This window comes from Ceratotherium simum, chromosome 6 (genome assembly GCF_057802395.1).
Source record: "Ceratotherium simum simum isolate JZ-2026a chromosome 6, ASM5780239v1, whole genome shotgun sequence".
Classification (NCBI taxonomy): domain Eukaryota; kingdom Metazoa; phylum Chordata; class Mammalia; order Perissodactyla; family Rhinocerotidae; genus Ceratotherium; species Ceratotherium simum.
The window spans coordinates 57470454-57487705 of NC_141905.1; the positions used below are offsets into that span (position 1 = coordinate 57470454).

The 17252-nt window shown below is 37.8% G+C and overlaps 1 protein-coding gene across 3 annotated transcripts in view; it reads right to left on the reverse strand.

Annotated features, from left to right (window-relative positions):
- TLL2 (tolloid like 2) overlaps positions 1–17252 on the reverse strand; it is a 158911-nt gene that overhangs the window by 54562 nt on the left and 87097 nt on the right. For 2 of the 3 annotated variants that reach the window (XM_004427892.3, XM_087432350.1), the window contains 3 exons: positions 9557–9712; positions 6519–6636; positions 724–902 (listed from right to left, as the gene is read on the reverse strand). In XM_004427892.3, the coding sequence (XP_004427949.1) occupies positions 724–902; positions 6519–6636; positions 9557–9712 (453 nt within the window). The remainder of the gene's footprint in view (positions 1–723; positions 903–6518; positions 6637–9556; positions 9713–17252) is intronic. The other variant, XM_087432349.1, reaches the window with a different exon arrangement.

Below are 17252 nucleotides of genomic sequence, written 5' to 3' on the forward strand. Positions count from 1 at the left end.
ACTAACTTTCTAGACAGGTTAGTCATTGACCTGATTGCTCAAAAATTAAAGAAATCTCTGATCTTGCTATTGAAGGAACAACAACAAAAAAACAAATCAGAGTTAAGTTCAATCTCAAATAGTCCACAATTCAGACTCTCAAAAGCAATTTTAAGGCAACCATATTATTCACCCAGCTACTTTCATGTTCAAAATGAACCTCTATATAAAATTATTTAACATGAAAAGGTATTTTAAAAAAACCTAGACACTTTATCTGCCTTGGGGCAGAATGTCTGTAGGCAGAAATATTGGTTATATATGTACTCGTATCCTAATTATATTTCAGTTTCAAAAAGATGTGTTGCCCAAGTTAGCATAAGTGAGTCTTATAAAAGCAACCAGGAGAACTCTTTTTGGCTTATCAGCTTTGATGCTGCAGCAGTGTTCTGGTCAATTCTGTTCCTCTTAGTAAACGGAGATGGATTTCATTGTCCTTTACAACATGGAAAGTCATTTCGCTTCTGCTCTAACCTACAAGCTATGGCAGACAACCTCCCAGGAAGGGCCACAGATGGGCAGCCGCAGTGCTGGTGACAAATGCCTGCACAATAGGGTCGCTGCCTCCATACTTACAGATGAGCATTGGTCAGCTCCCAGCAACCCCTCTCCTTTGCTCCTGCCTGACCCCATGGATGCCACCTTCCTGGCCAGTAGCTTCCAGACTCCACACAGGCTCCTTACCTGGCTGGATGTTTTCTCTGATGATAGTGACATGCTGGTCTCTGTCTGGCCGGGTGTGTTCATGCCAGAACCCAACCACGTGGCCCAGCTCGTGCGCCACAATGCCAAACTTGTCACAGTTTTTCCCAATGGATATGGCCTGCGGGCCTCCTCCTCGGCGCCCAACATAGGAACAACATCTGGATAATTGCAGAAATACCCAGGTCAGCAGGTCAGTGAATAGTAAGTCCAATTCCCTTCCCCCAACATGCGTGTGTGTGGGTGTCTACTAAATGAAACAGAATTTCAGAGCTGAAAGTGCTCTTGTCGTTCAGCATCCCTCCCAATACAGAAATTCCCTCCAAAAATGGTTCTTCACCTTTCTGATGGTCATGGATCCACTTGAGAATCTGAAGAAAGATATGGCCTCTCTTCCTGGAATAAAGCACATACCCTCCCCCACCCTTCCACCCTCAAGTCTCTGCCAGACCATCTCTGATGACAAGGAAGAAGAGACAACAGAAGGAGTCAGTTGAATTTCTGTAAAGCATAAGTCTTGGTACCATTATCACAGGAGACTTAGAGATGACTCCCCTTCTGGGCACAATTATTTTTTCAAATAATATTTATTCATTATTCCTAACATAGAAATGTATGAAAAAAAGAAATTAAAATGGCCCATAATCCCATTACCCAGATAACCTCTGCTAAACATTAAAAAAATACATGCTCATATTACAAAAGATTGAAGTATTAAATCTCTCACCCCCATCTCCTCCAATCTCTTTATCCAAAGATAACCATTGTTAACAGTTTCTTGAACATCCTTCCAGAAAATTATATATATATATATATAAATTATAAAATACACTAAGTACATTGTCCTTCATCTTACCTTTTTTTCTCCCTAATTTAGGGATCTTTTAATAAAAGTACATATAGACCTCCCTCATTCTTTCCAAAGCAACATAGTGCTAAATTTTATTTAATTAGTCTCCTATTAATGTACATTTAGGCTGATTCCAGTTATTGCTATTTAAATAAAGATTTATGGGAAAGGCAGACCAAACAAACAAATCAACAACAACAAGCAAAACAAAGAAGTGGTTGTATCACCCACTAGGTGCCTCGAGAAACTCAAAGGTGGGTTTGGAAGCAATCAACTGTTTTTCCAAGTTGTTTCTTTTCCTTTTGTATGTTAAGGAGATGTAACCACCAGCCCATCCTGAGACTGACCAAGCCAGGCACTCAAGGGAGATGTAACCACCAGCCATCCTGAAACTGACCAAGCCTCACCACAAGAGCTATGCCCATTACCTTTACCTTATTTTTAGTGCAAAGATCTCTCCTGGAGGACCTCAGGCCTCCTCATGTGGAAGCATGTTCTCCAACAGAGCCTGTCCGCATCTCTCTTTTGAATATTCATTCCCCAACCAAATAAAAGTTCCTGCTTCCCTTTGTCCGGGATGCCATGACTTTGGAAACGATTCCTCATGGCCTCCTATTTGCTGCAAATACACTTTACTTTGTGAGACAACTTCCACTGCTGTAGAGTCTTATTTAACTCACCAGGAGGCAAGCCCACTTGGTTCGGTAACAGTTGGACTCTTACTTGTTCGTGGTGGGGTAAATTCCTAGCAATGGGATTGATGGATGAAAGGATACGTGCATTTGGAATTTTGAAGATACTATCAAATTGCAACCTCAAAATGTTGTGTCTATTTATATGCCCACTAATAATATATTAAAAAGCCCTTTTCCTCCACAACCTGTTTTTTTTTTATTATTTTTTTGTGAGGAAGACCAGCCCTGAGCTAACATCCAATGCCAATCCTCCTCTTTTTTGCTGAGGAAGATTGGCCCTGGGCTACCATCTGTGCCCATCTTCCTCTACTTTATATGGGACGCCGCCACAGCATGGCTTAACAAGCGGTGCATCAGTGCACGCCCGGGATCCGAACCGGCAAACGCCGGGCCACGGCAGCCGAGCACATGCACTTAACCACTTGCGCCACTGTGCAGGCCCCCGCGACAACCTGGTTTTATGAAATACTTTTTGCCATTTGGATAGGTGAAAAATGGGATTTCACTGTGTTGAGGTTAGATAGTCTTCACGTTTTATGTAACATTTGTATTTTATTTTCTTGTGAACTACGTGATCACACCTTCCCCCAATTTTCTTTTGGGTTGTCCATCTTTTGATTATTGATTTGTAAGAACCCTTTGTAAATTAGGGAATTAAGTCTTTTGATTGTCAAATGTGTTGCAAATATTTTGCTCACTTTATTTCTCATTTGACTTTGTTTTTTATGTGTTGTTTTTGTTTTGTTTTACCATATAGAACTTTTAAATTTTAATGTAATGTCTTCATTTTCTTATGTCCTGCTTAGAAAGGCCATCTTATTCCAAGATTATAAGTAAAATCCACTCTTGCTTCTTTCTAATACTTAAAAATTTTTTTCTTGTCTTTTCTTTCTTTTTCTTTTTAAAAATATTTACCTCTTTGATCCAGCTAGAATCATTTTTAGTAAAAGAAGTGACGTAGGAATCCAGCTTTATGTTTTTCACAATGAGCTATCTAATTATCCCAGTATACAAATATTCCAATTGACTGATCCATCTTTCTCTCACTCATTTAAAATGCTACCTAAATTCATGTATAGGCATATTCATTTTAACCTCTTTTGTTCCATATGTCTATTTTTTCTTAAGTTTCAAATGGTTTTAATTGTTATTATCTTCATTTGAATTTTAATACCCTATATGTTTGGATAGAACATCAGAACATACCTCTGTCCCTCTGTCACTACCATTTGTTTTCTCTCTCTCTTTTTTTTATTTTTTTTGGTTATTTGTACATGATCATTCCTCCAGATCAACTGTAGTATCATTTATTCAAATTCTAAAAAATATATACATACATACCCACATATACATATATGTAGATGTTGTTTAAATCAGATGGCATGAATTTATAGGTTATTTTAGGGAGTCCTGATGTCTTTACTATGTTGAGTATTTCCATTTTTCCTTTTTTTTTTTTTTTAAGTTCCCTTAGAATTTTAGCATTTTCTTCCTATATGCCTGGCATATTTTTGCATTTTTGTTAAGTCTATTCTTAGATATATTACTTATTATGTTTCTATTTAAGCTGTGATATTTTTCCTATTACAAAAGTGTATCAAATTATTTCATTATAAGGAAAAATAATCAATTTTTTGTTTTTTAATTTTGTAATCAGTCACCTTAATAGGATCTTCTTTTGTTTCTAATGGTTTTCCAGTTGATTCGCTGGGTTTTTTAGGCACATGTCACATTAACTTCAAACAATAAAAACATTGTCTTGTTCCTGCAAAAATTCATCATGTTTCTTTCTTTCTTTTGACTAATTACATTAGTTGGTATTTCCAAAAAAATGTTAAGTAATTGTGGTGATCATGAACATTGACTTGTTCCTGATTCTAACAAAAATGCTTCTAGGATTATCACTGATAAATATGATGTCGGCTTTTGGGTTAAAAATATATATTTTTTATTTTTTGTAAGTCAAGGAACTAACCTTGATATCTATTCCTGTGCTACCTTGGCTGATTTTTTAGAACAAAAAGTGCATGTTGAATTGTGCAGATGCTTTTTCAGCATCTGTTGAGATATGAATATGGCTTCTCTCCTTTGACCTATCAATACGGTGAGTTATGCAAATAGATTTCCTAATGTTGAACTAGTCTTGTATTCCTTAGATGAACTTCCTTGGCAGCCAACTCTTCTATTCCTGTACTGCTGAATTCTATGTGCTAACATTTTAGTTAGGATTTTGCAGGGCTATTCACAAATTAGGATTTTGCAGGGCTATTCTTTTTTTTTTTTTGATGTCATCTTTGTCATTTTAGGGTAGCAGTGCCATGACCGTTCCTTAAAACTAATTTAGAAGTGTTCTTCTTTCTCTAGGCTCTAAAAAGCTTGAATAGTACCAGAATAATCTGTTTCTTGAAGGTTTGAAAGAATTCATCTGTGAAACTCTGGATTTGGTGCTTTGGGGAAGAGAGCTTTTTCCCTCAATTTTTCAATTTCTTTCAAAGTTACTGGTCTGTGCCAGCACTTTAGATTTACCTTGAAGTCATTCACATTATCCAGATTTCCACATTTCTTGCCCTAGAGTTTTGCAAAATCTCTTTTATGATTCTGCTGAATCTGAGGCTATTTCCTCCTTTTTCATTTCTGATTTTGTATATTTCCACATTGTCACTTTTTTGCCTTAGTTAGACTAACAAGTAAGTAATTTATCTATCATTTTTGTTTGTTTATTTAAATAATTCACTCTTCAATTTATTGGTCCTATAATATGTTACCTTGTCTATTTTCTCGTGCTCTCATGAAGTTTCTTTTGTTGTGGTGGTGGTTTTTATACATTTATTTCTTTACTTTGCTAACTTCTTTGAATTGAATATTTCACTGTCATTCTTAATTAGTGATGTGGACATTTGAGTCTGTGGGTTTTCTTCTTGACATAGCTTTAGCTATAGTTCTTTAATGTTGAACTGTAGGACTTTCATTATCTAGACATCTTGTAATTTTAATCCTGATTTCTTTATGACCTAAGGGTTGTAAAAAGGGGAGCTTTTAACTTACCAGGTAATGAAGGGGTGTTTATCCTATCTTTTGTTACTATGTTATTATGTCCAGTTTTATTGCTTTGCAATCAGAGAATATTTTAATGCTATTTCTGCCCTTTAGAATTCATTGAGGTGTTCTTAATGCTTAATAAATGGACAATGTCTATAAACGTTCAATAGGCACTTAAAAAAAAAGATGTGTCATCAGGTTATAGAATCTGATAGACCCATAGGATCAACTCTGTTAATTATATTTTTCCAACACTCTATAAATCTCTACTTACTTTTGGTCAACTTGACATTGATCTACTTGGGTTGACAGAAAAGAAATAAAGCCTCCTGCTGCTAGTGTTTCTGTCGATTTCCCCTTGAATTCCCTGGGGCTTGTTTTATGACTCTTAATGCTATGCTATTTGGTGCATACAGATTTATGAGGGTTATATTCTCACCACAGTTTGTACCCTTTCTCATTATAAAGTGTCTCACCCTTTTTTTTTTTTTTTTTTTTTTTTTTAGCACTGTCTGACCTTAAAAACAAAACACAAAAGGCCTTGTCTATAAGTAAAATTGTGATCTCGGCTTTCTTTTTGTTAGCATTTGCCTGTATGCCTTCTTTCCTTTTACTTTCTGGGTCATTTTCTTCAGTAGTCATCTCATGCATACAGCATGGAGTTGAGTTTAAGTTTTTTGAACCAATATAAGAAACTTTCTATTTCAGTAGGAGAGTATATCACACTCACATTTATTGGCATAACAGATAAGTTTAGTCCTAATCCAGTCATTTTATTATTTGTTATGTTTTCTGGAGGAAGTCTGTAAGCCCAACGGAGCCCATAAAGTTACATGCAGAATTTTTCATACATGTACATCCACGAGGAGGGAGCCCATAGCTTCATCAGATTCTCAGTGGGGTCACTGACCCTAAATTGCTTCAGAACCACTTCTCCACATGACATGCCCCCAATTCCTTCAATTGCTCCCATGACAGGAGATCCAGACTCTTTGTTTTCCTCTTGACCCACTTACTTTGCCACCAGATTGTGAATTCATTGAGGGCAAAGGGAATTTCTGACAAACCCTGGATTCCTATATATCACAGCTCATTGAAAATATTTGATTTTACAGAGAAAATTCAAGACCTACAAACCATCTGATTTGCCTGCCTCTGATTCCGCTGAGGCAGTCTTGCTTTTGCTTACTTACCCACAGGTTCTGTAACTGAACACAATAAAGCTTTCTTCATCGGTCCTCTCTATGAAGGTCACACAGGTGTGTTTCTCCCAGTGTCTCATGGCCTGCTTAAAAATGGCCCTCTGGCTTCCTGAAATGACAGGGCAAGTGCTCATCACTCATTCATGGGTCTATTTCTTTCTTAGATGCTTTAAGGCATGCTGGCTTAGGACAAAGCTTGTTCCAATGATCAAAAAAAGCTTGTCCAGGTGACCCAGAGTATAAATGCACGAGGAAAAAGGATTTCCCTTGCTAAGAATACAATACAACTTTCCTGACTTACCAAAACTTAGAAAGTAGGAGTTTGTGAATTGGAAAAGACGGTAAAAATAGATTTTCAAAATATCCTGGGTTTCCCAACTTCTCCTTTGTATTGAAAGTACTTTTCTAAACTCTCAAAAAATATTACCTAGGTTATTCAATTTGGAAATTTTAGGCTTTTGAAGTGGCTCACCAGCACTGCATTCCACCTCTTCATTTTATTTTATACCTGTAGGAGGGTATTCCCACATGGTCTCAAAATTCTATTTGCACGTACATTCATGCTACTTTTGCATGGGGGTTCAGTGTTTTCTGGGGATTCTTGAGCATAATTTTCTACAAGGCCTTTCAAAACAATGAATTTCATACCTTCTCTGAACCTGCCTTCATATTTCCTTGATTAGAAATTTGTGGAATAATAAAACAATAAGTAAATTGTCTGGGAGCAAGAATAAAGTAGTCCTAAACTCTAGGCTATAGTTACATATAGTCAATAAGTATTCTTTTCAAAATCTATCAATCTGAGATAAAGAAGACTATTTTGATTTTGCTAGAAGCAATGAGAAGGAACTAGAAAAATAGTTGTTTGGGAAGTACAGAGGATGATTGGGGTGGGGTCTGAGTTCTAGAATGACCTTGTTTCAAAACACAAAAAAACCCACTGAGGAGACTCCCATTATAGTCTAGAAGATGTGGATGTGGTGTCACAGTGCTGTCTCCAAAAACACACATACAGAACAAAGAGCAACTTAGCCGTCCATTTTTTTGATATCTCGATACTTTTAGTTCACATTGTTTATAGCTCAATCCCTCACCAAAACAGCAATCCTACTAATTACAGAATAACATAAAATCTCTGTGTAAAGAAAGTCCTTTATATAAAATTAGTTAATTTTGATGAAGGTTGTATAAACCTTTGGTCAGAAAAGCACACCAGATCTCAAAGAACACAGTTACCACACCAAAGAACAACAATTAGTAGCTGAGTATAATTTTACATTTCAATTCTTTAGGCACACACCTTTCTCTCCTGTTAGGACTGGGAGCCCTTTGAGGGCAGAGCGAAGTCTTTAGCATCTTTCTATCATCAGCACCTAATTAAGTTATCTGGGACTAGGAGGCCCTGGGTTAATGCCGAGGGAGTTAAAGGGAACTAGCAACATGAATGCTGCCAGGAAGAGAGAGAAAGAGGGTGGCTTGGAGACGCTCTATGCTCTCTTCCAGGTTCCAGGTCCCTGCTGTCAAGGTCTTCATAGTTCCTTTACTCATCAGTGGTTTTCAGTGGCTTTGGCAAGTCATTAGAACATCTGCTTCATCCACCACCTCTCATAGTAGGAGTCACAGAGCCACAGAGAGGAGATGGACTCATAAATACCATCAGCATTGAGAGCCCAGAAAAGGCAGCTCTGTGTAGCTTTTCACTCAAGCATTCAACTAATATTGGTCACAGGCCTACTGTGGGCATAACCGTTAAGTGTCTACTGTGAGTCCTTGTTCTAGGTGTTGGAGATATAGGAATGAAAACAAGACAGAAAAAAGATCCATGCTCCCACAGTGTTTGGGCAGAGACAAAAAATAAAACAAAAATACAAGTAAAATAATTTCAGGTAATGGAAAGTGCTGTAAATACTATAAAGCAGGGTGCTGGGAGAGAAAGTAGCTGGAGGGGGAGACGGGAATCAAAGAAGGCCCTTCTGTGGACATGCCATTCCCTTTGAGATTCCAATGATAAGAAGAGGCCAGCCAGGGGAAGATCTGGGGAAAGAACATTCTAGGCAGACAGAAGGGCAAGTGCAAGTGTGCAAAGGGTGCAATGAGGTGGGCATGTTTCCAGAAAAGAAAGCTGACTGGTGAGGCTAGCGCCCAGGGACTGAGGAGGAGAAATGGGTAAAAGACCAGGTGGGAGAGAGAGGAAGGGCTGCCTGGAGGAGGGCATTAGAGGCATGGTCAGGAGTTTCAGTTTCATTAGTGGTGATGAGAAGCCCCTGGATGACTTATATATTTTAAAGACAATAATACCAATCACAAATAATTACTAATTATTATGTGCCAGGTACTATTCTAAGTGCTTTATCTAAATTAACTCATTTAGCTCTCAAAACAACCCTACAGGATAGAAAACATTATCATCCCACCTATAGAAGAGGGAACTGAGGCATGGAGAGGTTAAACAACTTCCCCAGGGCGCACTGCTGGCAAGTGCTGCAGTCAGGATTGGACCCAGGTAGTTGGACCACATCTACTGGCTCACGCTGGTTATCGTGTAGAGAGCTGCTGGGGGTGCGGGGTGGTCCAGGGAGCTCATCCAGGCAGAGGACTGGTAAGCCACCATGTGGAGCTACTCACACTCTTCCTTCCGGCTGGAGGGCTTTGCTCACATACCCATTGTGCAAACTCTGGCAGACTCTAGGCAGACAGAAGGGCAAGTGCAAGTGTGCAAAGGGTGCAATGAGGTGGGCATGTTTCCAGAAAAGAAAGCTGGTCTATCATTCAAGACCAGGGTCATGTCACCCCCTGCATGAAGCCTTGGGGACCAGGTGACCATCTTTGAGGACATAGCCCCAACAGCGACTGCAGTTTCCCCAGGCCTAGTGCACTAGACTCTATAGGCATGTGGGAGTGTTAGCAGGTAGGACTGCTGTGGCCCTGGCATCTGCTCCATCCCACCCGAGTCCTTCCTGGGAAGACTCTGTCAACCTATGAAGACAAAGCATCCAGCCCCAAAGCAGGCCCCATCTGGGGCTACTGACCAGTGAAGTTCCCTCCGATGACGTAGGGGATGACCCCTCCGGGCCATATCCTCTCTGTCCTGGAGGTTGTGGCTCTTCGGACCCGAGGAGAGAAGGTCTCAGCCCTGGCACTTGAGGTCCCAGGGCTCTGTGGAAGCATGACATTCTCCTTGCCATCTGCAAGAGAGTCACACTGCCATTTACTTTGCCTTTAATTCCTCCTGTGCACTGTAGTTAAGATTGTATTATCCATGAATCCACGAAAGGGGGTTTTAAAAACTTGTATTCTAAAGGGAGTATTTGGTCTGTTCAGGGTTTTGAACCCCTAGGGGGTAGTTTTCAAGTTGGGGCAAGAGTCAGTGTACTGGGCCTATGATGGGAAGGGGTCTGGCTTGTTGGAGGCCTTGAACGCGGCCCCACGGGACTCAAGGGCAGCCTGTGGGTTCCAGAATCAAGAGGGCCCAGACAACTCACAGCTCTTTGAGATGGAGCCAAGTTAGGGGTGTGCTCTCTTCTCAGAGCCCTGAACATTTGAGGGAACAAACTGAGTCAATCCCCTTTCTTGACCAAATATCATCAATGTTGCAAATTTTGAAAATAATTTGGCCAGTGTGACAAATAAAGTGAACCGGTCTGTGATGCTGAGAAAATAAACTCTATGTAAGATAAACCCCTGGGAAAAGCAGAGCCTCATAAAATCCTCCAGCTCTTCCCAATCTCTCGGCACATCTGGACCTTTAAGAAAGGAATGTGGGAAAGAAATGGAGGCTCTGTTTAAGTTTCTGTGTCCAGGTATGGCCCTGGAAATGGCAGAGATAGACAGGTGGGTTGCACTTAAACCTGTGCAACCAAATAATTGAATCCACATTCACTTTATTCGTCATTCAGACAATTTAAGGTTTTATTTTCAGTCTGCTTGCTTAGAATCCCTCAGTATCCTCATCGGAACATTTTCTCTTTAGTTTTTACATTTTTTCTCCTAAAAATCAACAATTTCTTTCCCCAGTAAATTGGTTTTGTTGATTCTTTTCATTTTTCATTAATTTTATTTTATTGCTTCCTTCTATTTTCATTTATTTTATTCTGATGTTTCCTTTCTAGCTTCTTTTCTTTTAAAAAAAAATTGAGATATAATTCTCATACCATAATTGTCACCATTTTAAGGTGTACAATTTAGTGGGTTTTAATATATTCACAGTTATCCAACCATCACTACTATAGAAGTGCACATTTTCATCAACCCAAAAGGAAACCATGTGTCTATTAGCAGTCGCCCACCCATTTCTCCCTCCTCCCAGTCCTTGGCAACCAGTAATCTATTTTCTGTTTCTATGGATTTGCCTACTCTGGACATTTCATATAAATGGAATCGTGCAACATGTGGCCTTTTGTGTCTGGCTTCTTAGCATTTTTTCAAGGTTTATCCATGTTGTAGCATTAATCAGTATTTCATTACATTTTGCGGCTGAATAACAGTCCATTGTATGGATATACCACATTTTGTTTATCATTCCTCGGTTGATGGACATTTGGGTTGTTTCCACTTTTTGGCTATCATGAATAATGCTGTCATGAACATTAATGTATACATTTTTGTGTGGACATATGTTTTCACTTCTCTTGGGGATATGCCAAAGAGTGGAATTGTTGGGTCATGTTGTAACTCTATGTTTAACGTTTCGAAGAACTACAGAAACACCTCGGAGATGTTGTGGGTTTGGTTCCAGACCACCGCAATAAAGTAAACATTGCAATAAAGAAAGTCACACGAATTTTTTGGCTTCCCAGTGCATATAAAAGTTATGTTTACGCTATACTGTAGTTTATTAAGTGTGCAATAGCATTATGTCTAAAAAAAACAATGTACATACCTTATCTAAAAAATACTTTATTGCTAAAATTGCTAACCCTCATCAGAGCCGTCAGCGAGTTGTAATCTTTTTGCTGGTGAAGGGAACAGCCTCGATGTTGATGGCTGCTGACTGATCAGGGTAGTGGTTGCTGAAGGCTGGTGTGGCTGTGGCAATTCCTTAAAATAAGACAACAGTGAAGTTGGGCACATAGATCGACTCTTCCTTTCACAAACGATTTCTCTATAGCATGCAAAGCAGTTTGATAGCATTTTATCCACAGAACTTCTTTCAAAATTGGAGTCAGTCCTCTCAAACCCTGCAGCTGCTTTATCAACTAAGTTTGTGTAATATTCCAAACCCTTTGTTGTCATTTCAACAGTCTTCATAGCATCTTCACCAGGAGTAGATTCCATCTCAAGAAACTACTTTCTTTGCTCATCCATGAGAAGCAACTCCTCATCTGTTAAAGCTTTATCATGAGATGCAGCAATTCAGTTACATCGTCAGGTTTCACTTCTAATTCGAGTTCTCTTGCTATTTCTATCACATCTGAAGTTACTTCCTTCACTGAAATCTTGAGCCCCTCAAAGTCATCCATGAGGGTTGGAATCAAATTCTTCCAAACTCCTGGTAATGTTGACATTTTGATCTCTTCCCATAAATCACAAATGTCCTTAATGACATCTAGAATGGTGAATCCTTTCCAGGAGGTTTTCAATTTACTTTGCCCAGATCCATCAGAGGAATCACTATCTACAACAGCTATAGCCTTACGAAGTGTATTTCTTAAATAGTAAGACTTGAAAGTCGAAATTACTCCTTGATCTATGGGCTACAGAATGGATGTATTAGCAGGCATGAAAACAACATTAATCTTGTTGTACATCTCCATCAGAGCTCTTGGGTGATTAGGTGCATTGTCAATGAGCAGCAATATTTTGAAAGGAATCTTCTTTTCTGAGCAGTAGATCTCAACAGTGGGCTTAAAACATTCAGTAAACCATGTTCTAAACATATGTGCTGTCATCCAGGCTTTATTGTTCCATTTATAGAGCACAGGCAGAGTAGATTAAGCATTATTATTAAGGGCTCTAGGATTTTCAGGATGGTAAATGAGCATTGGCTTCAACTTAAAGTCACCAGCTGCATTAGCGCCTAACAAGAGAGTCAGCCAGTCTTTTGATGCTTTGAAGCCAGGCATTGCCTTCTCCTCCCTAGCTATGAAAGTCCTAGATGGTGTCTTCTTCCAGTATAAGGCTGTTTCATCTACACTGAAAATCTGTTGTTTAGTGTAGCCACCTTCACTAGTTATCTTAGCTAGATCTTCTGGATAATTTGCTGCAGCTTCTATATTAGTACTTGCAGCTTTACCTTGCACTTTGATGTTATGAAGATGGCTTCTTTCCTTAAACCTCATGAACCAACCTCTGTTAGTTTCAAACTTTTCTTCTGCAGCTTCCTCACCTCTCTCAGCCTTCATAGAATTGAAGAGAGTTAGGGCCTCGCTCTGGATTAGGCTTTGGTTTAAGGCAATCTTGTGGCTGGTTTGACCTTCTGTCCCGACCGCTAAAACTTTCTCCTTATCAACAATAAGGCTGTTTCGCTTTCTTATCATTCGTGTGTTCACTGGAGTAGCACTTTCAATTTTCTTCAAGAACTTTTCCTTTGCATTCAGAACTTGGCTAACTGTTTGACTCAAGAGGCCTAGTTTTCAGCCTATCTCAGCTTTCGACACGCCTTCCTCACTAAACTTAATCATTTCTAGCTTTTAATTTAAAGTGAGAGACGTGCAACTCTTCCTTTCACTTGAACATTTAGAGGCCACTGTAGGGTTATTAATTGGCCTAATTTCAATACTATTGTATCTCAGAGAATAAGGAGGCCTGGGGAATAGCTGGTTGGTGGAGCAGTCAGAACACAAACAATATTTATCAATTAAGTTCTCTGTCTTATGTGGGTGCAGTTTGTGGCATCCCCCTTCCACCCCCTCAAATTACAATAGTAATGTCAAAGATCACTGATCACAGATCACCATAACAAATAGAATAATAATGAAACAGTTTGAAATATTATGGGAATTACCAAAATGTGACACAGAGACGCTAAGTTCAACAGCAAATGCTATTTGAAAAATAGCACTGATAGACTTGCAGTATCTGCAAAGTGAATAAAGTGAAGAGTATGACTGTACCAGGCTGATTTCCAAAGCTGCTGCACCATTTTACATTCTCACTAGCAATGCACCAGGGTTCATTGTCTCCATTGTCAACACTTGTTATTGTCAATCTTTTAGATTATAGCCATCCTAATGGGTGTGAAGTGGCATCTCCTTTTGGTTTTGATCTGCATTTCCCTGATGCCTATTCATGCTGAATATCTCTTCACGTGCTTATTAGTCATTTGTATCTTCTTTGGAGAAATGTCTATTCAAATCCTTTGTCCATTTCTTAATTGGGTTACTTAATTTTTTTATTGTTGTGTTATAATTATTCTTTATAAATTTTGGAGACCAGACCCTTCTTTGATATATGATTTGCAAATATTTTCTCCTATTCTGTGGGTTGTTTTCTCATTTTTAGGATGGTGTCCTTTGAAGCACAAAGGTTTTTAATTTTTATGAAGGTCAACTTATCCATTTTTTTCTTTTGTTGCTTGTGCTTTCTGTGTTGTATTTAAGAAATTATAGCCTAATCCAACCTTACAAAGATTTATATCTATGTTTCCATCTAGAGTTCTATAGTTTTAGCTCTTTGATTATTTTGAGTTAATTTTTATATATGGTGTGAGGTAGGCGTCCATTTTCATTCTTTTGTATGTGGATATCCAGTTGTTCTAGCACCATTTGTTGAAAAGACTAGTTTTTCCCCCATCGAAGTACCTTGGCATTCTTATAACAAATCAGTTGGCCATCCTTTTCTAGCTTCTTGAGTTGAATGGTTGGCACATTAATTTTTAATCTTTCTTATACTCTAATATTAACATTTTAAGGCTAAAATTTCTCTGAGTTCCTCTTTACTTGCATCCCATCCTTTGACATGTACATTGCAATGTAAGACATTGATATATTCTGCAAGTTCCATTTAGACTTTCTTCTTTGATTCTTGAATTATTTAGAAGTGTGATTTTTAATTTCTAAACATCTGTCTCTGTGTGTGGTATTGATCTCTAACATTGTTTTGTGTTCCAAGGACCTAATCTCCAAGGCAGGGGTCAGCAAACCTTTTCTGTAAAAGGCAAGATAGTAAATATTTTAAGTTTTGTGGTTAATATATTCTCTGCTGCAACTCCCCAACACTGCCATTGTAGTGTGAAAGCAGCCATAAACAATATGTAAATGAATGAGTATGGCTGTGTTCCAATAACACTTTACATGCAAAAACAGAGGGCAGGCTGGATTTGGCCTTCTGGCCATGGCTGGCTGGCCCATGCTCCAAGGTATCAATTCTTTGGTATCTTGAGCCTTGCTTTGTAGCCCAGTACATGACTGGTTTTTATAAGTGTTCCATATGTCCTTGAAATAATGTGCATCAACTTCCATAATTGATGATTGAAGGGTGCTACATACGTTGTTCAAATATTCTGCTTATAAATATATTTGACTCCTTGGTGTATCAGTTACTGAGAAAAGTGCTTTAAACAACCTTGAGGACTAAGACTGTGAATTGTCATTTTCTCCTTTATCCTTAATTTTTGCTTTATATTGTTCAAGGCTATGTTGGTTAAGTAATACAAGTTAAGGATTGTTAAATGTTCTAGGTGAATTTTTTCCTTTATCATTAATGACTCTCTTTATCTGTAATAATGTTCATTCATAATAAAGATTATTTGGGCTGATATTAATATCGCTATACCAGATTTATTTTGATTAGTATTTGCCTCATATAGCTTTTTTCATTCATTTTCAATCTTTTTGTGTAATTTTTTTTAAAATGACTCATTCAACAAGCGTTATTCTGTGAGTAAATTACATTTCCCACAACAAACAATAACACAAGTTTTGCAATGGTCATAATGTTGAGGTTCAATATTTCTTTTTCAGTGTATATGAACTAGTTTTCATAAATTGAAATTTTTATTGAGATGATTGTAGATTCACATGCAGTTGTAAGAAATATTTGCCTACCGTTTACTGAGTTTCTTTCAACAGTAACATTTTACAAAACTATAGCACAATATCACAACTGGGATATAGACATTAGTACAATACACTGATCTCATTCAGATTTCCCCAGCATCAGGTATACTCGTGTGTGTGTGTGTAGTTCTACACAATTTTATTACATGTATAAATTTGTGTATCCACCACCACATTCAAGATACTGAGCAGTTCCATTACCACAAGGATCCCTCATGTTGCCATCTTATACTCACATCCACCTCTCTTCCCCTCTCCCCGCACCCATCCCTAAACTCTCAACCACTAATCTGTTCTCCATTTTGAAAATTTTGTCATTTGAAGAATATTATATAAATTGAATCCTACAGTATATAACCTTTGGGAATTGGCGTTTCTCACTCAGCACAATTCCCCGGAGATTCATCCAACTTATTGCATGCATCAATAGTTTCTTTTTATTGCTGAGTAGTATTCCATGGTACGTATGTACCACAATTTGTCTAACCATTCACCTGTTGAAGGACATCTGGGTAGTTTCCTGCTATTACAAATAAAGCTGTTAGGAACATTCATGCACAGGTGTTTGTGTGAAGATAAGTTTTTATTTCTCTGAGATAAATACCCAAGAGTGGAACTGCTGGGTCATTTAGTAATTGGGTTTATTTCTGGATTTTCTATTTTGTTCCATTAATCTATATGTACATCCCTCTGCTAATACGACACTGTCTTAATTACTATAGTTATATAGTAAGCCTTAATATTGGGTAGAGTTATTACTCTCACTTTAGAATTCTTTTCCATGATTGTTTTAGCTATTTTTCCATATAAATTTTATGTGTCTTTCCACATAAATTTTAGAATTAGCTTGTCTATGCCTACAAAAAACCATGCTGGGATTTTGCTAGAAATTACATTAAACCTATAGATCAATTTGGAGAGAACTGGCATCTTTACTATATTGACTCTTCCAATCCATAGACATAGTATGTCTCTCCATTTATGTAGTTTTTTTCTTGCTTTCATCACCATTGTGTAATTTTCAGTATACAAATATTGTGCATTTTTTTAGGTGTATATCTAAGTATTTATTTTCTTTGAGTGATTACAAATGGTATTATGTTTTTAATTTTGGTTTCTGCATGTTCATTGTTAGTATATAGAAATATAAGCAATTTTTGTGTTTTGGTCTTGTATTCTGCCATCTTGCTAAACTCACTTATTAGTTCCAAGAGTTTTTTGTTTGTTTGTTGTAGATTCCTTGGAATCGTCTACACAGATAAACATGTCATTTGGAAATAGGAACAGTGTTATTTCTTCCTTTCCAATGTGTATGCCTTTAATTTCTTTTTCTTGCCTCATTGCAGCGTCTATAACTTCCAGAACTATGTTGAATAAGAGCATGAGAGCACACATCCTTGCCTTGTTCCTGATCTTAGGGGGAAAGCATTCAGTCTTTCACCATTAAGTATGATGTAAGCTGTAGGTTTTTTGGTAGATGCTCTTTATCAACTTAAGATAATTTATCTCTATTCCTAACTTGCTAAGTTTTTACTGTAAGTAGACGTTAGATTTTGTTAAATGCTTTTTCTGCAATTGATGTGATCATAGGATTTTTTCTTTTTTAGTTTGTTGATATGGTAAGGTTACATTGATTGATTTTCAAATGTTCAACCAGCCTTGCATACTTGGAATAAATTCCACTTGATCATGGTGTATAATTATTTTTTATATATTGTTGGTTTTGATT